The 17,934-nt window shown below is 37.2% G+C and overlaps 2 protein-coding genes and 1 pseudogene across 4 annotated transcripts; 1 reads left to right on the forward strand and 2 right to left on the reverse strand.

The window, feature by feature from the left end:
- Nucleotides 1-601: 601 nt before the first annotated feature.
- On the reverse strand, nt 602-6,991 carry LOC131787889 (somatostatin receptor type 1-like). Its single transcript, XM_059104966.2, has 2 exons — nt 6,873-6,991; nt 602-1,787 (listed from the first exon to the last, which is right to left on the reverse strand). The coding sequence occupies exon 2, from the start codon at nt 1,774-1,776 to the stop codon at nt 748-750; it is 1,029 nt and encodes a 342-aa protein (XP_058960949.1). The 5' UTR covers nt 1,777-1,787; nt 6,873-6,991; the 3' UTR covers nt 602-747.
- A 1,572-nt stretch (nt 6,992-8,563) lies between these two features.
- Nucleotides 8,564-13,354, forward strand: LOC131790256 (histamine H2 receptor-like; annotated as a pseudogene).
- A 110-nt stretch (nt 13,355-13,464) lies between these two features.
- On the reverse strand, nt 13,465-17,804 carry LOC131787874 (uncharacterized). 3 transcript variants are annotated; one of them, XM_059104950.2, is made up of 7 exons: nt 17,698-17,772; nt 17,242-17,294; nt 16,784-16,903; nt 16,081-16,197; nt 15,045-15,388; nt 14,492-14,689; nt 13,465-14,243 (listed from the first exon to the last, which is right to left on the reverse strand). In XM_059104950.2, the coding sequence occupies exons 3-7, from the start codon at nt 16,881-16,883 to the stop codon at nt 13,908-13,910; spliced, it is 1,095 nt and encodes a 364-aa protein (XP_058960933.1). In that variant the 5' UTR covers nt 16,884-16,903; nt 17,242-17,294; nt 17,698-17,772; the 3' UTR covers nt 13,465-13,907. The 3 variants fall into 3 exon arrangements, with proteins under 3 accessions (XP_058960933.1, XP_058960934.1, XP_058960932.1); XM_059104951.2 differs by lacking the exon at nt 17,242-17,294 and having other exon boundaries at nt 17,685-17,784; XM_059104949.2 differs by lacking the exon at nt 17,242-17,294 and having other exon boundaries at nt 13,468-14,243; nt 17,698-17,804.
- Nucleotides 17,805-17,934: the final 130 nt, after the last annotated feature.

Below are 17,934 nucleotides of genomic sequence, written 5' to 3' on the forward strand. Positions count from 1 at the left end.
CTCTATAGAGTTTTAAAGCTGACGTTTCGAGCGTCAACCCCTCGAGCGAATGCGTCGTCTTTTTTCGCGAAGAGCTTTGGTTAACTTGGATAGTTTTCGCTTTTTGTGACAAGTCAAGTTATATTTAGGGAGAGTGCTTTTTCATCACCGAGAAAAGCCGCAAAAAAAGAATCATGTTCTTCAATAGAATTGAACATTCCCTTTTTAAACCAGAGAAAAGTCAAAAGCGAAGCTGAAGAAATACGCCCTATTGCGATTTACCCATCAGTTTTATTATCTAAGTATAATACACATCAAGTGCTCCAGAAAAAGGAGTACGTACTTCACAAATAAGCTTGTACCGTACAAGACAAGATAGAATGAATGCACCTTTAATCAATCACCGCCTAGGCATTTATCATCTTTTGAGAAGTCAAAATAACTTTTGAAAACGTGCGTGTCAATCCAGAACTTAAAATGTCGGTCGTATAAATAAATAAATAAGTAACCTAAGTATTGAAGACAATTTTTTTTGGCATTGTTCCCAACGGCAATGACTTCTGACCCTTTGAACCCCAAGATTGACCAGCATCTAATTTCTCCGGACAATATCGCCCCTGAATCACACATTAAGGTCACGAGATTGAAGGAAATGATCACCAAGTAAAGTAGCTCTTTAAAGTTAAACAAATTCTCCTTATCAGAACCTTAAGAAATATATAGAGAGCAGTACGGACAATACGTATACTGATGCTAGGGTGTTGAGGGTTATAAAGCGTCTTCAGCTGTTTCTATTTCCTTTGTATCAGATCCATTTGGTTTATGATCTAAAGTAGTCAGACAACGTAATCTGCTGTTTGAACATAAGGAATGTAGTGCTTTCTTAAAGTCTCTTCTGAAGAAAGTATACAATACAGGGTTTATAATAGAAGTAGCATATCTAACGAGCACAAACACATGAGCTGGGATTTCTAAGGAGTTCACGTCCTTCTTTACTTTGAACAGCAACATCAAAATAAACCATGGTAACCAACAAAGAAGGAAGACGGTTGCCATTGCAACGAACAAAATCAAACATCGCTTTTCAAGAGCAGCTTGCCGGCTTAGGAAAGGTCTCTCTAAAGTGGCACCTCGTCTTGCTTTACCTCTGTCAGAGATTGATTTAAAAATGACGATAAAAGCGTAGATCATGAATGCATACGGCAACAAGAAAACGGCAATGAGGCAAAAAATGACATGTCCTAAAGTCAGTCTTGCTTGGGTTTCTCTATCTTCCATTTTCACCCATGCAAAGGGACTAAAGGCCACAATGAAAGACAACGCCCAAACTACTTTCACCACTTTGGCGACTGTTCTTCTGGTCATCATTCGATGTTTTATTGGCCAGACGACTGACAGATACTTCTCTGTTGTGGCGACCAGTATATGATAACAAGATGATATGGCGGTCAAATTGTTAAGTACACTCACCAGGATGGCCATGTAATATCGAACCTCAAGCGACTTAACAACCGGTGTGAACGCGACAATTATGAAAAGGGGAACATTGATGATCCCTGTCATGAAGTCACAAACTGCCAGGCTGAAAAGGACATAGTTTGGTGCTGTTCGGAGCTTGGTATTCTTTGTAAATAAAACCAGCACCACGCCATTTGCAATGGTGACCAGGAGCGCAATAGGGACAAGCTCAGCTACTGCTTCAGCGGTGAAAGTGTTGATATTTACCGGAGATTGCTCTTGTGTTGAAGCACTTGTGTTGTTGAACATGTCACTGAATTTAGAGCTGGACTTTTTCATGTAGTTGATACCTGAGTGGATCAAAAAGTAGAATTTAACGGCATAGAGTAAAATATGGACTGGACTATTGGACCATTGGACCCTTGGACTATTGGACTATTTTTTGGACCATTTTTTTTACCAGTTTTTGGACCTTTCTTTGGACCAATTTTGAACCATCTTTGATTTGGACCATTTTATCGAGAGGAGGTAGACAATTAGTTCCTCGGGAGGAGTTGCAGGAGTCTCTCTTTTCAGATACACAGTTTTTCTCCTATTTGATACAATTAAGTCACGCTTAGATTTGAGTGTCATGTCACGCACTTCATTTCGTAAATTGACGATTAAAACAGCACAGCTTCAGCGCTGGATCATTTTTCAAATAACAGGTTTGCATTTTATGGCTCATTGACGCAATTTTTCTTTCACACAGCCGATTCTTTGATTCATTAAATCTACACAATTACAGAATTAAATCCACCACAGAATTACCTTTTTCGAAAATTTCGGATTTGTTATTCACAAATTACGAATTTCCTTTTTGCAATAATACAATAAGCCCTCTCAGAGACAATGACAAAGCGACCTCTATATTTTGCAATGACTCGAGAGCATTTGAAATCTCTTTTTCATTTCTGAAAGAGTCAGAATTGATAAGTGTCTGTTAAATGTAGACCAGAACAAATATTATGCAAACAAAGGAAAAACCGAATTGTACAAGTAAAGTTAAAGTGTGCAGGCTGTGGGGGAAAGGCACACGCGAGACTCAGCAGTGGAGGATCAAAAGCGGGAATTGGGCGATATTTCCATGGACAATTCTAGTCCAGTGTTTCGGTGCCAGTTTCGCATTCACATGACAAAAAAATAGAGAAACGCTACGACCCGGTGCAAAAATTTTAAAATTAGAATTATTAGTCGGAAAACCGCATAAAATAATTTTTATGATCCATTAAAAACTCCATCAATCCGTAGCATTTACTAATACAACCGCCTCCCACCTCTCCCTGAGTATTGATAGACTGCATCCGACCCCTCCCTAAGCACTAATGGTCTACCTTCCCCCAATAAAATGGTCCCAAAAAAATGGTCCAAAAATTGGTCCAAAATAGTCCAATAGTCCAGGGGTCAAATGCTCCAGTCCATATTAACTACATACCTAACCGAGTCTCTCACACCCGACTGCCAGTCTTACAAATGACACAAATGATTAACATAAGATTTAGAAATTCTCAGTCAAACAAACGATAATTGCGCTTTCCATCTTATCAGCACATAAACTTGTATTTAAAAGCTTTTGCGGACTTAAACTGATAAGCACCACAATGTAGTCAAAAGCCTTCGAACACCGCTGTTTTAGGGCAAATCGGAACATAATACCTGGATAAGAGGAATGCAATTATCACAGTGATTTAGATTACAAATCATGGCCTGAGAGGGAATTTAAAAAGAGAAAAGGCATCAAATGATATGCTATTAGGATACTGTAACTGGCTGTTCAACTAAATCGAAAAAAACACTGGTATTTTTTTCCTATTTCGACGGTAGACGGCTAACTTTTAGGGCCCTCGACAGTTGACAGTTTTCAAGAAAGTGTTTCTTTTATGAATTTAAGCCAACACTGAGTTTCTTTATCTTTTAACATAAATTATAGATCGTATTCAGACCTATTCAGTCTTTCTCTACCGAAGTGAACTGAAACACACTTTTAAGACCTCCAACAGTATTAAAATTAATCGTTAGTTCAAAATAATACCTTATATCCGATATTATAAGTGTGAACAAGATACACAGAACTCTGAAGAGCTGATTCTTCTAGCACTTAGCATAGTATGCTCAGGGTGCGAACAAAATTATGGCCGGAGGGTATTTTCCGAAAGTGATTATAAGAGCTAGCTTCGCACATCCTCGCTAAAAATGTATGACTTTGAGAGATAATACGGTTACGGAAATACATAATTACATTGATTATTTCCTCATGATTTCACTACTCATACTGGGATATCTTAGTTCTATAGATGAATAGATATAATTCAATGACATATTGCAAGAGGTTAATATTTCAGAACCCGTCTTACCGTTTAACTCGCTCTCTCCCTCTCAGAACAACAGTTGTGGTAGCTTCAACTCGAGTTGTTATTTGGTTGTTAGACTGTATACTAAACTTAAGTTTCCCTTTTAGTAGTTTACCAACCGGTACAACTGGAGCTCAAATGAACCGAGCCCAAAGTTTAAAGCGAAGTCGCGGAAATCAATTATGTGTTGGCGAACACTTCCAATTTGCCTTTGCTTTTCCCCGAGAGAAACTCGTTTCTTGTATCGCTCAAAAGTTTTTCCTTCCGCTTTTACGATTATTTCAGGACGCTCGTTATAACTTAAGTCAAAGTTTTGATTTGGTTGGACGGTCAGAAGCAAGTTGTCAACGTCATAAGTTTTTTTTAGGTATTAAAGTATAAAGTAAAGCATTGATATTTTCAAACCGTCAGTTTAGGCGAAAATTAGTGAAAGCGGTAGCCTGGATTGCTCGTCTAAAGATTCTTCAAGATCTAGAACTGCTCGTGGCAAGCAGCTGGAAACATAGGATTGGGAGGAGTTTAACCATTTGACGAATAATATTGAGTTGTTTTCTGACGGTTGACGGTTAAATTTTTAGGCCGTTTGCATATTCACACGTATTAGGAGGGGGGCAACGACGACGTAGCCAAAAAAAAAAAACAGATTTAGAAGGGAGAAAAATAGCTCAACATATGTGTTATATTTCTTGGTCGTCCTCTAAAAAACAACAACGTCAAATCCTTAATATGTGCGTGGGCTGAGAACGTAAACACCAGACGGCAAATTATTTAGTTCACATTTGTAATTTAACGCTGCTCGTGTGCGTTATGCTGAAGTTGTGTCGTCGTAAGAAACGATACACACTTCCAGCCACTCTCGAAATTGTAATTGGTGATTTAAATTAATTTTTTAATCGAAGTCTTCCTCGTTGCCGTCCTTATTATTATTTCAATAGCGTTGTCAAAGAAAAAGCAAAATTTGAATCTGCATTGTTCAACTTAGATGTTGTACATGTCACTGTAAAATTATTCAAATAATAATAAGAAGCGAGCAAGAAAGAATATTCTTTTGTACATGGACGGACATGCCTAAGCTAATTATTCTGAATGGACTCAACAGTTCTTGAAAAAAATGTTCAGATTCTAACAGTCTTTACAAGGAGACTGATGAGCAAATCTTTGCTTTTTCCGTTTTTTTCTTCATTGATTTTCTCGTTGTGGTTGTTTTTTTAAAACGTTTTGGGAATTAGGGGATCAACCAACCACTGTCTGTGATGGAAACGAAAGAACCTTTAATTTTAATAGGAAGATGGATCAGTGAAAGACTCGATAAAAATTCTCCTAACTGAGAGCAGCTAAACAGTTTGTAAATTCATGTATAAAAGAAAAAACGAATCTTGAGTTTTTCTTACTTAAAATATCAATTCAATTTTTAATCCACGTCTTCCTCAGCGTTGCCGTTCAGACTGCTTGATGTCCCTAGCGCCGACAGCCAGGTGACTCTGCTGTGAGGAAAGCCTATCTCATGGTGATCGGTTAAGTCTCAGTTAATTCCTTTCTGTGAACTAATAAGTTTCTCCTTTACATATATTAACCAACTGTACCGTTGAAGGTTTTTCGACGTTTTATATGAAAGAAAGCAGAAAAATGTTTTTCATTTTTTCTTCTCCTTTTAACAGTTGACCCGTCTGCACGTTTTCACGGCTCCGTCACCAAAAGTGACCACAAAACCACCAGATACAGGTTACACAGGCCACCTACAAACTGATTAACCAACCGTAGAGGTCTAAATACTCAGTCATTAGTAGAGTAATGCCGGTGTTGCTAGGAATCTTAATTCGGAAAAAAAAATCTTTCATCTTACCGTTTAGAAATCCGTACTTGAAAATCTTTCTAAAGATCATTCATCCGGGCTCTAACACTTGCTCTTCCTTAAGCTTTTTACCGACACACCCGAAGACATTCAGTAAAAGAAAAGGAAAAGGTTTAATTGCAAGGATGCCGCACCCTTATTAAGGCCATAAAGTTGACGTTAGCTTTGATGTACGGTTTTGTACCTTCGTCGCAAATTTGCTTGGCAATATTGTGATCATTTATAAACCGGTCGCACAAAAAATAGTTACTGGATGTTAAAGAACTAATTTGCACAGATTCACATTTTCGTGTTTACCACAGTTTAAAATGAAATCTCCCAATTGTTGGACCGTTCGGGACAACATTTTTAATGTATCAATTGAACCAACTTTATTCTAAGAACCATTGTATTACTTTAAATTGGGAGAAAAAAAATCGACTGTACATCACATAGCGACAAAACTAGGCTGACAGAAAACATTTTGTTTTGCTTAGGCCGTGATTTTAGCTAAAATAATTATGTTGAGTTTTTATGGAGAGACGAGAATAACAAACAATTACGGAAACGAAGCGAACAAAAGGAAATGGAAAATAAGGAGTGACCCCTACCGCACCTTTAATTTTCGCAGAATTTGAATTCACGAAAATTGTGCAAATCAAGGAGAAAGAAGTCCGTTCGTTCAACGCAAAACTCTTGTGTAAGTGTAACAATAAGTGTAACAATGGCACATGCTGTTAAACATTAAATAAATGTTTCTGGTCAGTGGGTTTCGTTGTAACCTGGTTATGTTTATGATCGGAGCAGATGATAAACAAGATCTTCGTGTTTTCATTTATATCGATATAAATTTTGGATAAAGTAAATTTTTGTGGGATACAAGGACACAGCAAACTGCGATATGTTATACTCTGGAAATTTTAATTTCTGTAATAACACAGTTTATCGTCAAGATTTTTGAGCTAAAATTGCAGGTATTGAGAGAAACAGAAAATTAAATGTGACCTTTTAAATGCGCGCTCATCCATTTCATAAGCTGTTTTCATTTCCTTGAGAAAAGTGCCAGAAATATGCTACGAAACTTTGCGTTTTTCGGTTAAAACGATAAATGTCAATTTTTGCAATAGATCTAAAAAACACATTTCGTGTTTTATGACCATTGGCGGATATGACTAGATCTCGAAAAAAATGAATTTTTTTACTAATTACTTTACCTTCTAAAGAAGACTGTTCTTGAAAACTGTTTTGAATGGAACTGGTTTCCTATTAACGTCTTCAGCCGTATGTAGAGTCTCTGTTGCTAAATGAAATTTATGAAAAAATAACCATTGGCAGCGAATATCCTTGTTCCAGAGTGTTCCCCTTCATTTCATCCTTTTGATGTAGAATTCACCGGTTTGAAGATCTTTAAAACGACTAGGACAGCAGAAAGACAATAGTGTTAATATCAGTCGTCTCATAGGAACAAAGTTGCCGACCGCGAGAAGTAATTATGTGGTATTATCATATTATTCCAGAAAACTTTCTTCAAGGACGTGTTTTGGGGATGACGGGAATATAATGGAATTATCAAGTTCGACGTCACAGGCTTAACTAGGCCTTAAAGACATGATTTTTTTCCATTTAATTAGCTTGGATCTAGAAAAAAAAGTGCTACCAACTCGTAAATCAGTTCTTAGTTTCGCTGAAATTTGTCGAATATTATTTATTCTGAGACTTCAATGATAAAAACACAAACACACTGGAAGTTCAGTCGATCTAGATCTTTCAGTATGACTTTGTCTTTTTCCTTATTCATTTAATTTCAAAACACCAGTCATGAATTGTCGGCTAGCTGATTGATTCAATTAATCTACCATACACAGAACGAACAAAGGGGTTCTCTTTTTACGCAGTTGGTAATTCTCAACACGAAAACAAAGACATTTGAAGTAACCGAAAAGAACAGAAAGTACTTCGGTGTTTTACATCAATTTTAGCGGCGCCAAATATTCTTTGCATCATACAATCAAATTTTTAGTTGCGTTTCAAATGCTAATTTTCCTATTATACGTAAATTACTTGTTGAGAAGATGATTCTATTTCGTTCGTCGTCGAAGTAACACGGAACTTTATGAACCATAGATGAGATAAATTCAGTTCCCGTTACCAGGTCAAATCAGGGAAGCGAAAATTTTGTGCAACCTTTGTTTTGTCAATGTAGAAAGTTTACTTTAAAGTTGGGTGAAATGAAGTAATTCATTCTAAAAACGAATCCGGCGTCTTTTCAGTTTGACCACCAATAAAGCATTGTGTCAAGGTGCTAGACCCCAATCTTTATCAATATTTCATTGAAAACATTAACTTCGTGTTGATAACTGTTCCCGAAAGACAAAGGAAACTTCTGGAAAGGTAACAACCACGAATCTGCGCTATCGAGAGATAAACTCCCATTCCAAAATTTTGATCCATTGATTTATTAATTTATTTATCTATTTCTTCATTTTTTATTCATTTGCTTGTTTGTTCATCTCTGGGTCAATTTACTGTTGTTTTCTTTTCTTGTCTTGCTCTCGGAATCAAATGTTTGTCTTCAAATTGTTTTTAAATATTATAGTCGTGAAATAAACTTCATAAAAAGGACTATGATCACAACAACCATGCACAATCCAACTCTGTTTGAAGATACAAATAATTACGATATTGTTCTGAACCTCGACTCTCTCAGAAAAAGGAAAAAAGTAGAAAGAAAAAGTATTTTGATATCCTTTACATAAATAGGCAGTAAAAAAATGAAGGTCAAAGAGCTGTATATTTATTGGTGTTTCGGTGTTGTCGATTGGCTATTCCGTTGCCATAGTGCCTTGTACTTGTCGGTTACCAATACGTGATAGCAGCTGTTGAAGGGTCGGTCTAGGTTTTTTATGGCGCGCTTTGTAAGCGACTTTAGACCGTCTTTGATGTTACTAAACAGTGAATCTTTTGTCGGGTTTTATTAAAGCTTTTTTTCGAGGCAGATGCAAGGTAAAGGTTACAAATCCAAAGAAGCTTCTAGTTTTTCAAGGTCAGTCTTTAAAACAAGTCTGGCTTGAAATAACTTTCCAGTAATCGCCATTCTGTGTAAATGGTTCGAACGACAATACAGGGTAATAGTGTTAGCATGCTAGCGTTCTGAACGTTATTAAGCACCATTTCCTATCGTGGTACTAACTAGTCACTTACAAGTCATTGGAAGAGACTCTAGAGTCCCACAGTTATCGACTGAAAGGCTGCTTGAAAGTTATTGAACCTTTAGATTTTATTTTACCTTTTTTACCTCAGATACTTTTGGAGACAAAATACACCGCCAAGTGAGAGAAGGTGAGTCCATTTATGACTTTGGTTTTTTTTTTTTTTTTCAATTCATCACTTTTTTTTTCAAACTGAAACTGAAAGTTTTGAAAAAAACGTAAGCATTTCGAACCTGTTACTAATGTCATCCCTAAGTAAAATATATATGCTGAGTCAAATTGATCGCCGCCTTCTTTGCATCTAAAAGTTAAATTCATGAGTTGTTTATTGTGTGCACTTTCGTTTAATTTTTCTATGATGAAAAAACATTTTCCTCCTTTTCCTTGTTGGAAATTAAGGGAAATTTAAAGATATATCTTACCTCTGGCATGGAGAAGTTCTTGATTAGTGTCAGCGATGAAAGAGCCAAAATGCACCGCAAAATGTCTTACCATAACTTTTATTTTGAATTTTACCTTGACTTCTAAAGGTGCATTGATTGCCCCTAGGCCTTATAATTATCTTTTGTAGTTCAAAACATTGTTTATTTTCGTTGCCCAATGATTTATATCCTTTCAGACATCCATGGCTACAACTTTGCCAATACTGTTATGGTAGAGATATGTTACGTATGAAATTAGTTTTGACATAGCATATGTTTCACCTTAACATATATCTTTCAAGCTTAATACAGCATTAAATGACAAAAAACATAAATTAATATGACGAAAGTAATGAAAAACGTCTTCGTTTGCTCAGAACCTGAAATAAACACGCCAGACATCTTATTTTACTGAATATAGACAATTCTATTATTAATAATTCAGCTCCAACGAGTTAATAAACCAAGGGGCTGTGTCGCTTTCTAATGATTTATAGGAAATATACGAATATGCCATTGCACTAAAAAACTATGGTATATCACGACACAACTCGAGAAAAAGTTCGCTAGGCCAACATTTTTTTAGTAATTCTTTAGAGTTATTCCAGTTAATCTTACACGAGGAATCTATTTCCCAAAACGTGTGTCTCGGAGCAATGGCTCAGACCGAAGTTCTAAGACCTGGTGTTCGGTCAGAATTATGCCATTAGCTGCGCAGCTCAATGACCGCGGGCTTGCAATTAAGCTCGGCTGGAGACGCACATAAACAGTATAGGAAGCTGAAAATAGCACTAGCTCATCGCACATAAAACTTACATTATTAGCTTCGCGTATATGCCTTGAGTGCAGAATTTAACACAAAGTTGTAAACTCCTGATCACAGTTATCTAAACAAGAGCAGAGAACGACCAAGGTGCCATTATAGATAAAAGAAGCCTGTGTTTGTAGTCAATAGAAATGCGAATACTTATAATCTTTTGTGTCATTTTTGACTTAAGACCTATCCTAAATCACTTGTCGCTCGTTTATTTCTTCTGTGGAGGCGGTCTCCAAAGACATGCGAGATTAGTTAACGGAGTCGTTTTCGTGGAAGTTTATTGGATACGCTGAGGAATTATCATACATTTGTTATTCAAAGATACCTAGTTGAGCGGTAAAAACATTTGATGAAAGCGTACAGTAGACCACAGCGAAATTTTTTTCATTGAAAACATTCATTGCAAGAATATTTCTGGTAAACAGGATGATCACGTAGGGTCTCATGATATATTTACTGATATTGCTTCAGGAATATTCTTTCTTTATAACGTAAGCTTTTATCCTCCAAAATCAAGATCCAGGGCGATCTTAGTCGATTATGTTGAAGCAAGGGATACTGAGCCGACATTTTTATATTTCATCGCGTCCTCTCAGAGAAGACTGGAAAGAATCTGTAACGCTGATGTCTTATATCAATCTCTTTTCAGTCGATTTTTTTACAATAAATAATTATCTTACACATTTCCACCGAACTTGTCATCCGTAACTCTTCACTTACATCAATTGTATCTCGTTCACTGAGTGCTTTTCTAGCTTTTCCCAGACTTCAAAGACAACCTTTGTTTGTGTTCTACAGCTATGGGGTTCCAATTTTTTAAGTCTCTAATTTTAACAAGCAGTCTTAGTTATTTAAGTTAAAGGTGTCCTTGATAGGTTTAAAGTTGCACTGCAAATGTTGTTACATGAATATAAGATCCATTTCATCAGTCCTCTGCTAGCCTTCTCTTACACCCTTTCAATGTGAGTTTTATGTCATCACTAACACCATGTCAAAATTTAGTTTACAAAGATTTTGACCATTATCTGAACAGGATCAGCAGCGTCTGTCGCTTTCATGTAATCTGATTATCAAGATGAAAAAATTCCTACCAAACCAGTAAAAATTAGTGAGTTTCTAGGAGGGTTGAAATTTGAAAAGTGAAAACGAAAATATTAGAGATAAAGCATATGTTAATTTAAAAACAATTGATTTATATCCTGGGCTGCCAATAATATCACCTGTCTTGTACTGTTTCATCGACAATTGAAAATATTTTCCTGAGCATATCCTTTTTGTGGATGATTTTCATGTATTTTAGTTGCCAGAGAAATAGAATAAAAATATGCTTATTGGTACAATCACATTAAAGAGTTTTCAAATGTTTCACTGATGACGTTACTTTCTCTCTTGTAATAAATTGAACAAGTCATTATTTGAGCTCCAGGACGTGAGAATAAAGAATGGCACTTACCGTTATTGTGGGCCTATATCTGCAATCGATTTATCAGAATCTTATGCTTGAAAGAAACTTTAAGTTACTGTTTAAAAATAGATGAAGGATTGCAATTAAACTGAGGCCGCCAGAAGGTTGAAATATGTACAAACCACTTTCAATAAAACACTAGTTTGTTGATGGGGTAAATTACCACATGTGGAGTTCGAACGTCAAAGCCTTAGGTGATCGACATTATGATTAGACATACTTAAAGAGCATGGTTAATCGGGCTGATGCTTTAACATGCTTATCAAGCATAGTTAAGCGGGCTGATGGTTTAACATGCCTATCAAGCATAGTTAAGCGGGCTGATGGTTTAACATGCCTATCAAGCATAGTTAAGCGGGCTGATGGTTTAACATGCCTATCAAGCATAGTTAAGTGGGCTAATTCAAGTACCAGCTGATATAATCAGACAATGTTGTGAATAGTTTTTACGCAACATTCTTACTTTTCTATCTTGAGCTTTCAGAATAATAAAGAATAATCACAAGTGTTAGACGCGGTTACTGCTTTCCCTTGACAATTCACCCAACGTCATTTAGAAGTTGTTAATTGAAATTTTAACTGCTTATTAACTTTACAGAAGAACTTAACAATCGACAGAAGTACCAACAATGGAGGTTTCAATCTACACAAACGCCACTGTACAAAGGCCGTCCTTGCTCAACCATAACAGCGTCAACATTGAAGCCGTAGCAGAGCTTGTTCCTGTTACTCTCCTGGTCACCATTGCAAATGGCTTGGTGCTGGTTTTATTTAAAAAGAATACCAAGCTCCGAACAGCATCAAACTATGTCCTTTTCAGCCTGGCAGTTTGTGACTTCATGACAGGGATCATCAATATTCCCCTCTTTATAACTGAATCGCTCACACCAGTTATTAAGTCGTTTGAGGTTCGATATTACATCCTGGTAAGTGTACTGAACAATTTGACTGCCATATCATCTTGTTATCATATACTGATCGCCACAACAGAGAAGTATCTGTCGATCATCTGGCCAGTAACACATCGATTAATGACCAAAAAAATCAGTTTGCAAAGTGCTCAAAGTAGTTTGGGCGTTGTCTATCATTGTGGCCTTTAGTCCTTTTGCATTGCTACGCATTGACGATTTGAAAATACAAGCGCGATTGAAGTAGGGACATGTCATTTTTTGCCTCGTTGCCGTATGCATTCATGATTTACGCTTTTATCTTTATCTTTAAAGCAATTTCAAATCAGAGAAAACCGTCGGGAAACACCTTCGTTGCTTTGGAGACCGACAATCTATGATCGTCTTCGACAAGCCGCCCTCGACAAAAAGTGCTTGGTTCTTGTTGTTACTATGGCCACAATCTTTCTCCTTTGTTGGTTGCCATGGTACATCGTGATGTTGTTATACAGAATAATGAACGATGTTAAGGAATTGGAAATCCCAGCTCACGTGTTTGTTTTAGTTAGATATGCTACTTCTGTTACAAACCCTGTTTTGTATACACTTTTTAGGCGAGATTTTCAGACGGCACTGAAATTTCTCTTTAAGATCAAGCGATTCAAACGGCGCTCGAGAGCAAGCGATGCAGAAACACTTCAAATAAAACATCGGCACCGATAACAAATGAACGATGACCTCACGACTTCTTGTAGCATTTCAGTTGTGCGACAAATGTACCGTCCGGCATTTACGTTTGTCTTTTTGAAGATGATCACGCTTACTTACTTCTATCACAATGACCGACAATCAAAGGAGCTGTGCTTCGACACAAAAAGGTGGGAAAAGCGTTTTACTTTGTAAAAGGCCTGTCAAGTTGACAAGGTAATGATTATTGCCGTTACCTGCGACAACTTTAAGGATTTATGATATATCAGAAAAGATTTGTGGATTTGAATTTCTTATCAGTGTCTCGACAAATTCAGTGTTAACTATTTTTGGTTGCAATAATAAACATATGTACTGCCCCGCATCGATCACTTGCCGCCAACCAGTGTAGTTGCATGATTTTCTTCACTTGCAGGAATTTCACTTACAAGTTATCACACTATTTCCTAACTGTTAATAAAGGGAGACAAATAATTTGTTAGATTTTGCTATCTTCAGGGCCCTGGTCATCTGAGAGAACTTCCCGATCTTTTGTCCAAATTCTATTTTTACCTTATTAACAACTTTTTCTGCTTTAGTTCTATTAAGTGTCTTCTGCTTTAGCTTACATTCGAGAGCTGAGTAACTGAAAGAGAAGGAATTGAAAGGATTTGTAATACTCACAAAAAGCAAAGTTTTAACTGCACTGGTCTGTCCCAAAAAGAATTATTATCTATATGTCTATTATTTCTTAGACGTATGTCATACGTCTTCGAACGTAAATCCCTCAAACAATACCGGGAACGCCCTCATTGTGGCGTAAACTCTGTTTATCTGCTTTTCCGTCCACATAATGCGGTGTCGGGTAATTGAGGGGACTGGGTCCACTATCGCTGCGCAGTCCTGAATGTAGCTTTCTGAACAAGTTACTTGAAGGAAATGGCACATTTTCCTGAGCGATTCCGCTGGCCTTTTTACGACATCCATACTAACAACACTGAGGAAGTCCTCCGGAAAGGATTTGTGGGCCACAAAGGTTCCTTCTGCCCAGTTGTTGTAAAGTTGTATCTTTTCGTCTAAAATTTCACTGGCATTGATCTGTTTAGAATTGAGATGCACCTCTTAGTAGATGTAAATGGTAGATTTTGTATTAGTGTTTACTTAATTGTTTCATCTCTTTGAAATGTCTCCTATTTAATTAAGCTGCAGTTAATTAAGATTAAAAATGCCAGTAATTCGCAAACACGTAAAAAATCAGACTGTAATAATCAATGGGCCCAAACAAAGCGATTGGCGACGCATTCAATTCATTGTTGACCCTCGACACGTGATTTGCATATGCGTACCTTGACATTTGGGTCAGCGGTCCTGGCCTGGATGTCCTTGTGTCGAAGAACAAATGTGGCTATGTTATCAAATGGGTTTCTGACAACATGAATGAACTTGATGTTCACTCCAAGTTTCTCTTTCATTTCATAAATGGCTCGTGTTCCAAGCAGACGAAGCATTACTGCAGTGTCCCAAGCTGTCTTGTCTCCAATCACCTGCAGTTCATTTCCAAAACAAAGTAAGATAACGGACTGGTCATTAGTTTGAGGCGACGGTTAGACTGAACCTTGCACATTCTTAATTGTGATTTCCTAGTTAAAGAAAATGCTTACAGGATTTATGAAAAATGATTCAAACGTACTTTGTAAATGAGGCATTTTGAATGAAAAATTATTTCAGCCTTCAATATCTTTTCAGATATGATCGCTAAAGCCCCAAGGTTTATGCCTGGAACATGACCAAAATGGTTATGATTCGAGAAGATTTGTTGGAATATAATTTGATTGAGCTGTTCAACATTTACATCGATTTACAGCCCGTGAAATTGATATTTTAAGTTTTATATTTCACCTGTATGTATCGATCATATGTTCCCTGCCACTGATCTGGAATACGGTAGCCGAAGATTTGAAAATTTGCTGCGCTTCCGTTTGCTACGCGAGACCTTCGACCTCTTTTTACAGACCGCGCTGAGTTTCCCAACATTGTATCGAAGAATTCATATCTTGATTTTTCCGTTTTCCATGCTGGTTGCTGAACCCATTTTCTCAGTGCATACGATTCATCTGCAACTATCATGTGAGGGTGAGCGTCAAGTAATGAAGAAACTAAGCTGTGTCTACTGCGAGAGTAACCAACAAATAGCAACAGCGTGTTCACTCGATCATACATTTCGTTTTTGCTTGTTACTTCCTCTGTAAGAGATGTAAAGACAGAATCATTTCCAACATTGAGAAGTCACCCAAAAACCTAACCTGTTCTAGCCGCTCAGTTGTCAGACAGAGCGGAAAAAGAAAGTAAACGCCTGGAACTGGATAAATAGAACTGTGAACCAGTTTACAAGGTGAGATAAAAAAAACCTCTGGGTTAACTAAAAGATTATCCGTCTACCTTAGTGCTATTTTACATTTTCAATATAACCTTAATGACTCTATGAAGTCCACTTGCAAAAGAAATGACAAGGCAATTCATTTGAACAATGCAACAGTCAAGAACAAATTTCGAAGGAATCTGTTTGAGTAAAAAAGTTGAAATAAAACATAGTAAAGGGTGAAGGGAATTTCACATCATTAACTTTTCCTTTATCAGCCTTTATTGAGGGATGGTATATGACCCTCAACAAAACTCCCAAGTGTAATTGTGTCTTAAGCCCGCGAGCCCGCGAGCACTGCCTCACAAGAATCTCGTAGGCTTCTCGCGCAACCAGGGGTCTGGGACGAGAAATGACCGCTCCTACCGGCCTCCGGAGGGAAAGGCAGGCCGGGTTGACACTAACAGACTTCGTAAGAAGCCCTCGATATGCTCAGCAGCGCCAATCGATGAGTTTCTGTTTGTAAACTAATGGATTTTCTATGTCAATTAGTACTTATTGTCTTATTTGGTTTACCTGTCAACTTCATTGATCCATCGTTGTTGACATTGTTTTGCTCCTGAGATGTGTGTTCTAAGGCCCTTTTCTGGATGGAGTGTAGATATGTGTCACTTCTGTCACTGCCAGTTTTACCTAAAAGAAAATTTCAAAAGAGAATCTCTGATCCAAAACATCGCATTAGGTGACTTGCCATGCCTTATGGTGCAATTTGTATGTCCTAATTTTTATGTCATAATTCAAATTCTTAGTTATATGAACCAGCATATCAGACTGGGAGCAAATTTTAAATAATTCGAGGTTTTCAGGTGTCAATCGCATATTTCTGATGGTTTTGTCGCAGATACGTATGGACAATTGTATAAAATGAGTACAGTTTTATGCAGACATTAGTGTGAGTCTTTTATTCTTTCCATGCCGGTTTATTGTAGAATGAAGGGACGGACGCGACATCAAAGCTAAGGACCTTCGTAATAAGGAGACTACACTGCAAAATTTTGAGTTTCACCTACTTTTATCCATTACAGAGTAAAATCACACTCTTAAATTTTAAAGTGGTTATTCTGGATATTCTCAGTTGCCCTATCTGAACCTTAATCTACCTCAGACAGCGAAACCCTTGAGATTCAATAGCTTATCAATCATAAACCAGGCAAACACTTGGACTCGTGTAAGATTCACCTTAGTAACCAATGTGGTGATTTTCCTAATACCTCATTACCTGTGAGTTCAAAATGCCACAGGATCACAAGCACAGACATACCAACCCAGCAGGCCGCGATGAACACCGTATGATGTAACGGAGGAAATCTGGGAAACATCTCCCTTCAGCCTGTGAAGACTAAACAAACGACAAAAATTTTTGTTCGTAGGTTTAGATTACATGTCACGGTAGAAAGGCAAGATAATCAGTAATGTACTACCCTGGCTCAGTCTGCAAACTCTATGTTGAAAATATAATAATGTCTACCGTTGATCCCACAAGTCAGCCCGCTTGAGGGGCGGTAATTTCATTCTGCAGTTTCAAAATGCTGAGGTCTGAAAACGGCGAATTTTAAGCTATGACCCCGTACGGCTCCGCTCGCGCAATCCTCTGGAAAACCGTATTAAAAGCTGATGAGTATAGAGCCGAACAGTAACATCAACCGGTCAGGAAAAAGTCGCGAGGCCTGCACTCACATGGCTCTTGCATCAAACTTTTCAGGTGCATGAACTGAAATTCTTGGCCTAAACTTGTAATTAAACAAACGAGAACGAATGTTAAACAAGGGTCACCAGACATCACATTCTCCTGTAAGCTAATTAGATTCATCGAAGAATTTCGCTAACAAAGAGAGGAAAAATTATCCATGGTCACTTTTAAAAAGAAGTTTCAAGGCCACACTCTGAAAAATACTGCCTGTATTGTGAAATATGTGCATATTAACCTTGTACTCCCCAACAAAACTACGGGTCGGTTAATGTAATGATATTCATCAAATGAAAGATATCGTTTGCCAGTTTTTCCACGAAAGCAAAGACTAACAACACATTCAATAAAAGTGTTCATTACTAATCTGATATGAAAAGACACAATCACTTTCTCTACAAACATGTGATTGGTGAATAATTTAATAACTGACCTGAGTATCTTACCTTTTCCCGGAAACTGAAAAAATTGGACCGATTTCGTGTGTTAAGGGTAGTAGCGCTAAGAACGATTTACCTTTGATTCCACTGATATGATCGACAAGTAATGAAAGAGTTAAATAATGCTAATCTATGTTCATTCATTTATTCATGGACGAGAACCTGGCAACTTGAGAAGCTAATCATAGATGAAATAATTTTTTTTCAATGCAGTTGGTTGTTGATGTTTTCAATTTTTTCATC

This window comes from Pocillopora verrucosa, chromosome 11 (genome assembly GCF_036669915.1).
Source record: "Pocillopora verrucosa isolate sample1 chromosome 11, ASM3666991v2, whole genome shotgun sequence".
NCBI lineage: Eukaryota > Metazoa > Cnidaria > Anthozoa > Scleractinia > Pocilloporidae > Pocillopora > Pocillopora verrucosa.

Bases quoted from the DNA above. Each gene is read 5' to 3' on its own strand.
- LOC131787889 (XM_059104966.2), bottom strand. From the start codon at position 1,776: ATGAAAAAGTCCAGCTCTAAATTCAGTGACATGTTCAACAACACAAGT.
- LOC131787874 (XM_059104951.2), bottom strand. From the start codon at position 16,883: ATGTTTCCCAGATTTCCTCCGTTACATCATACGGTGTTCATCGCGGCC. The intron at 16,198-16,783 runs GTAATGAGGTAT...ATTTTCTTTTAG, and splicing joins GTGGCATTTTGAACTCACAG to GTAAAACTGGCAGTGACAGA. The intron at 15,389-16,080 runs GTAAACCAAATA...CATCTCTTACAG, and splicing joins TGGATCAATGAAGTTGACAG to AGGAAGTAACAAGCAAAAAC.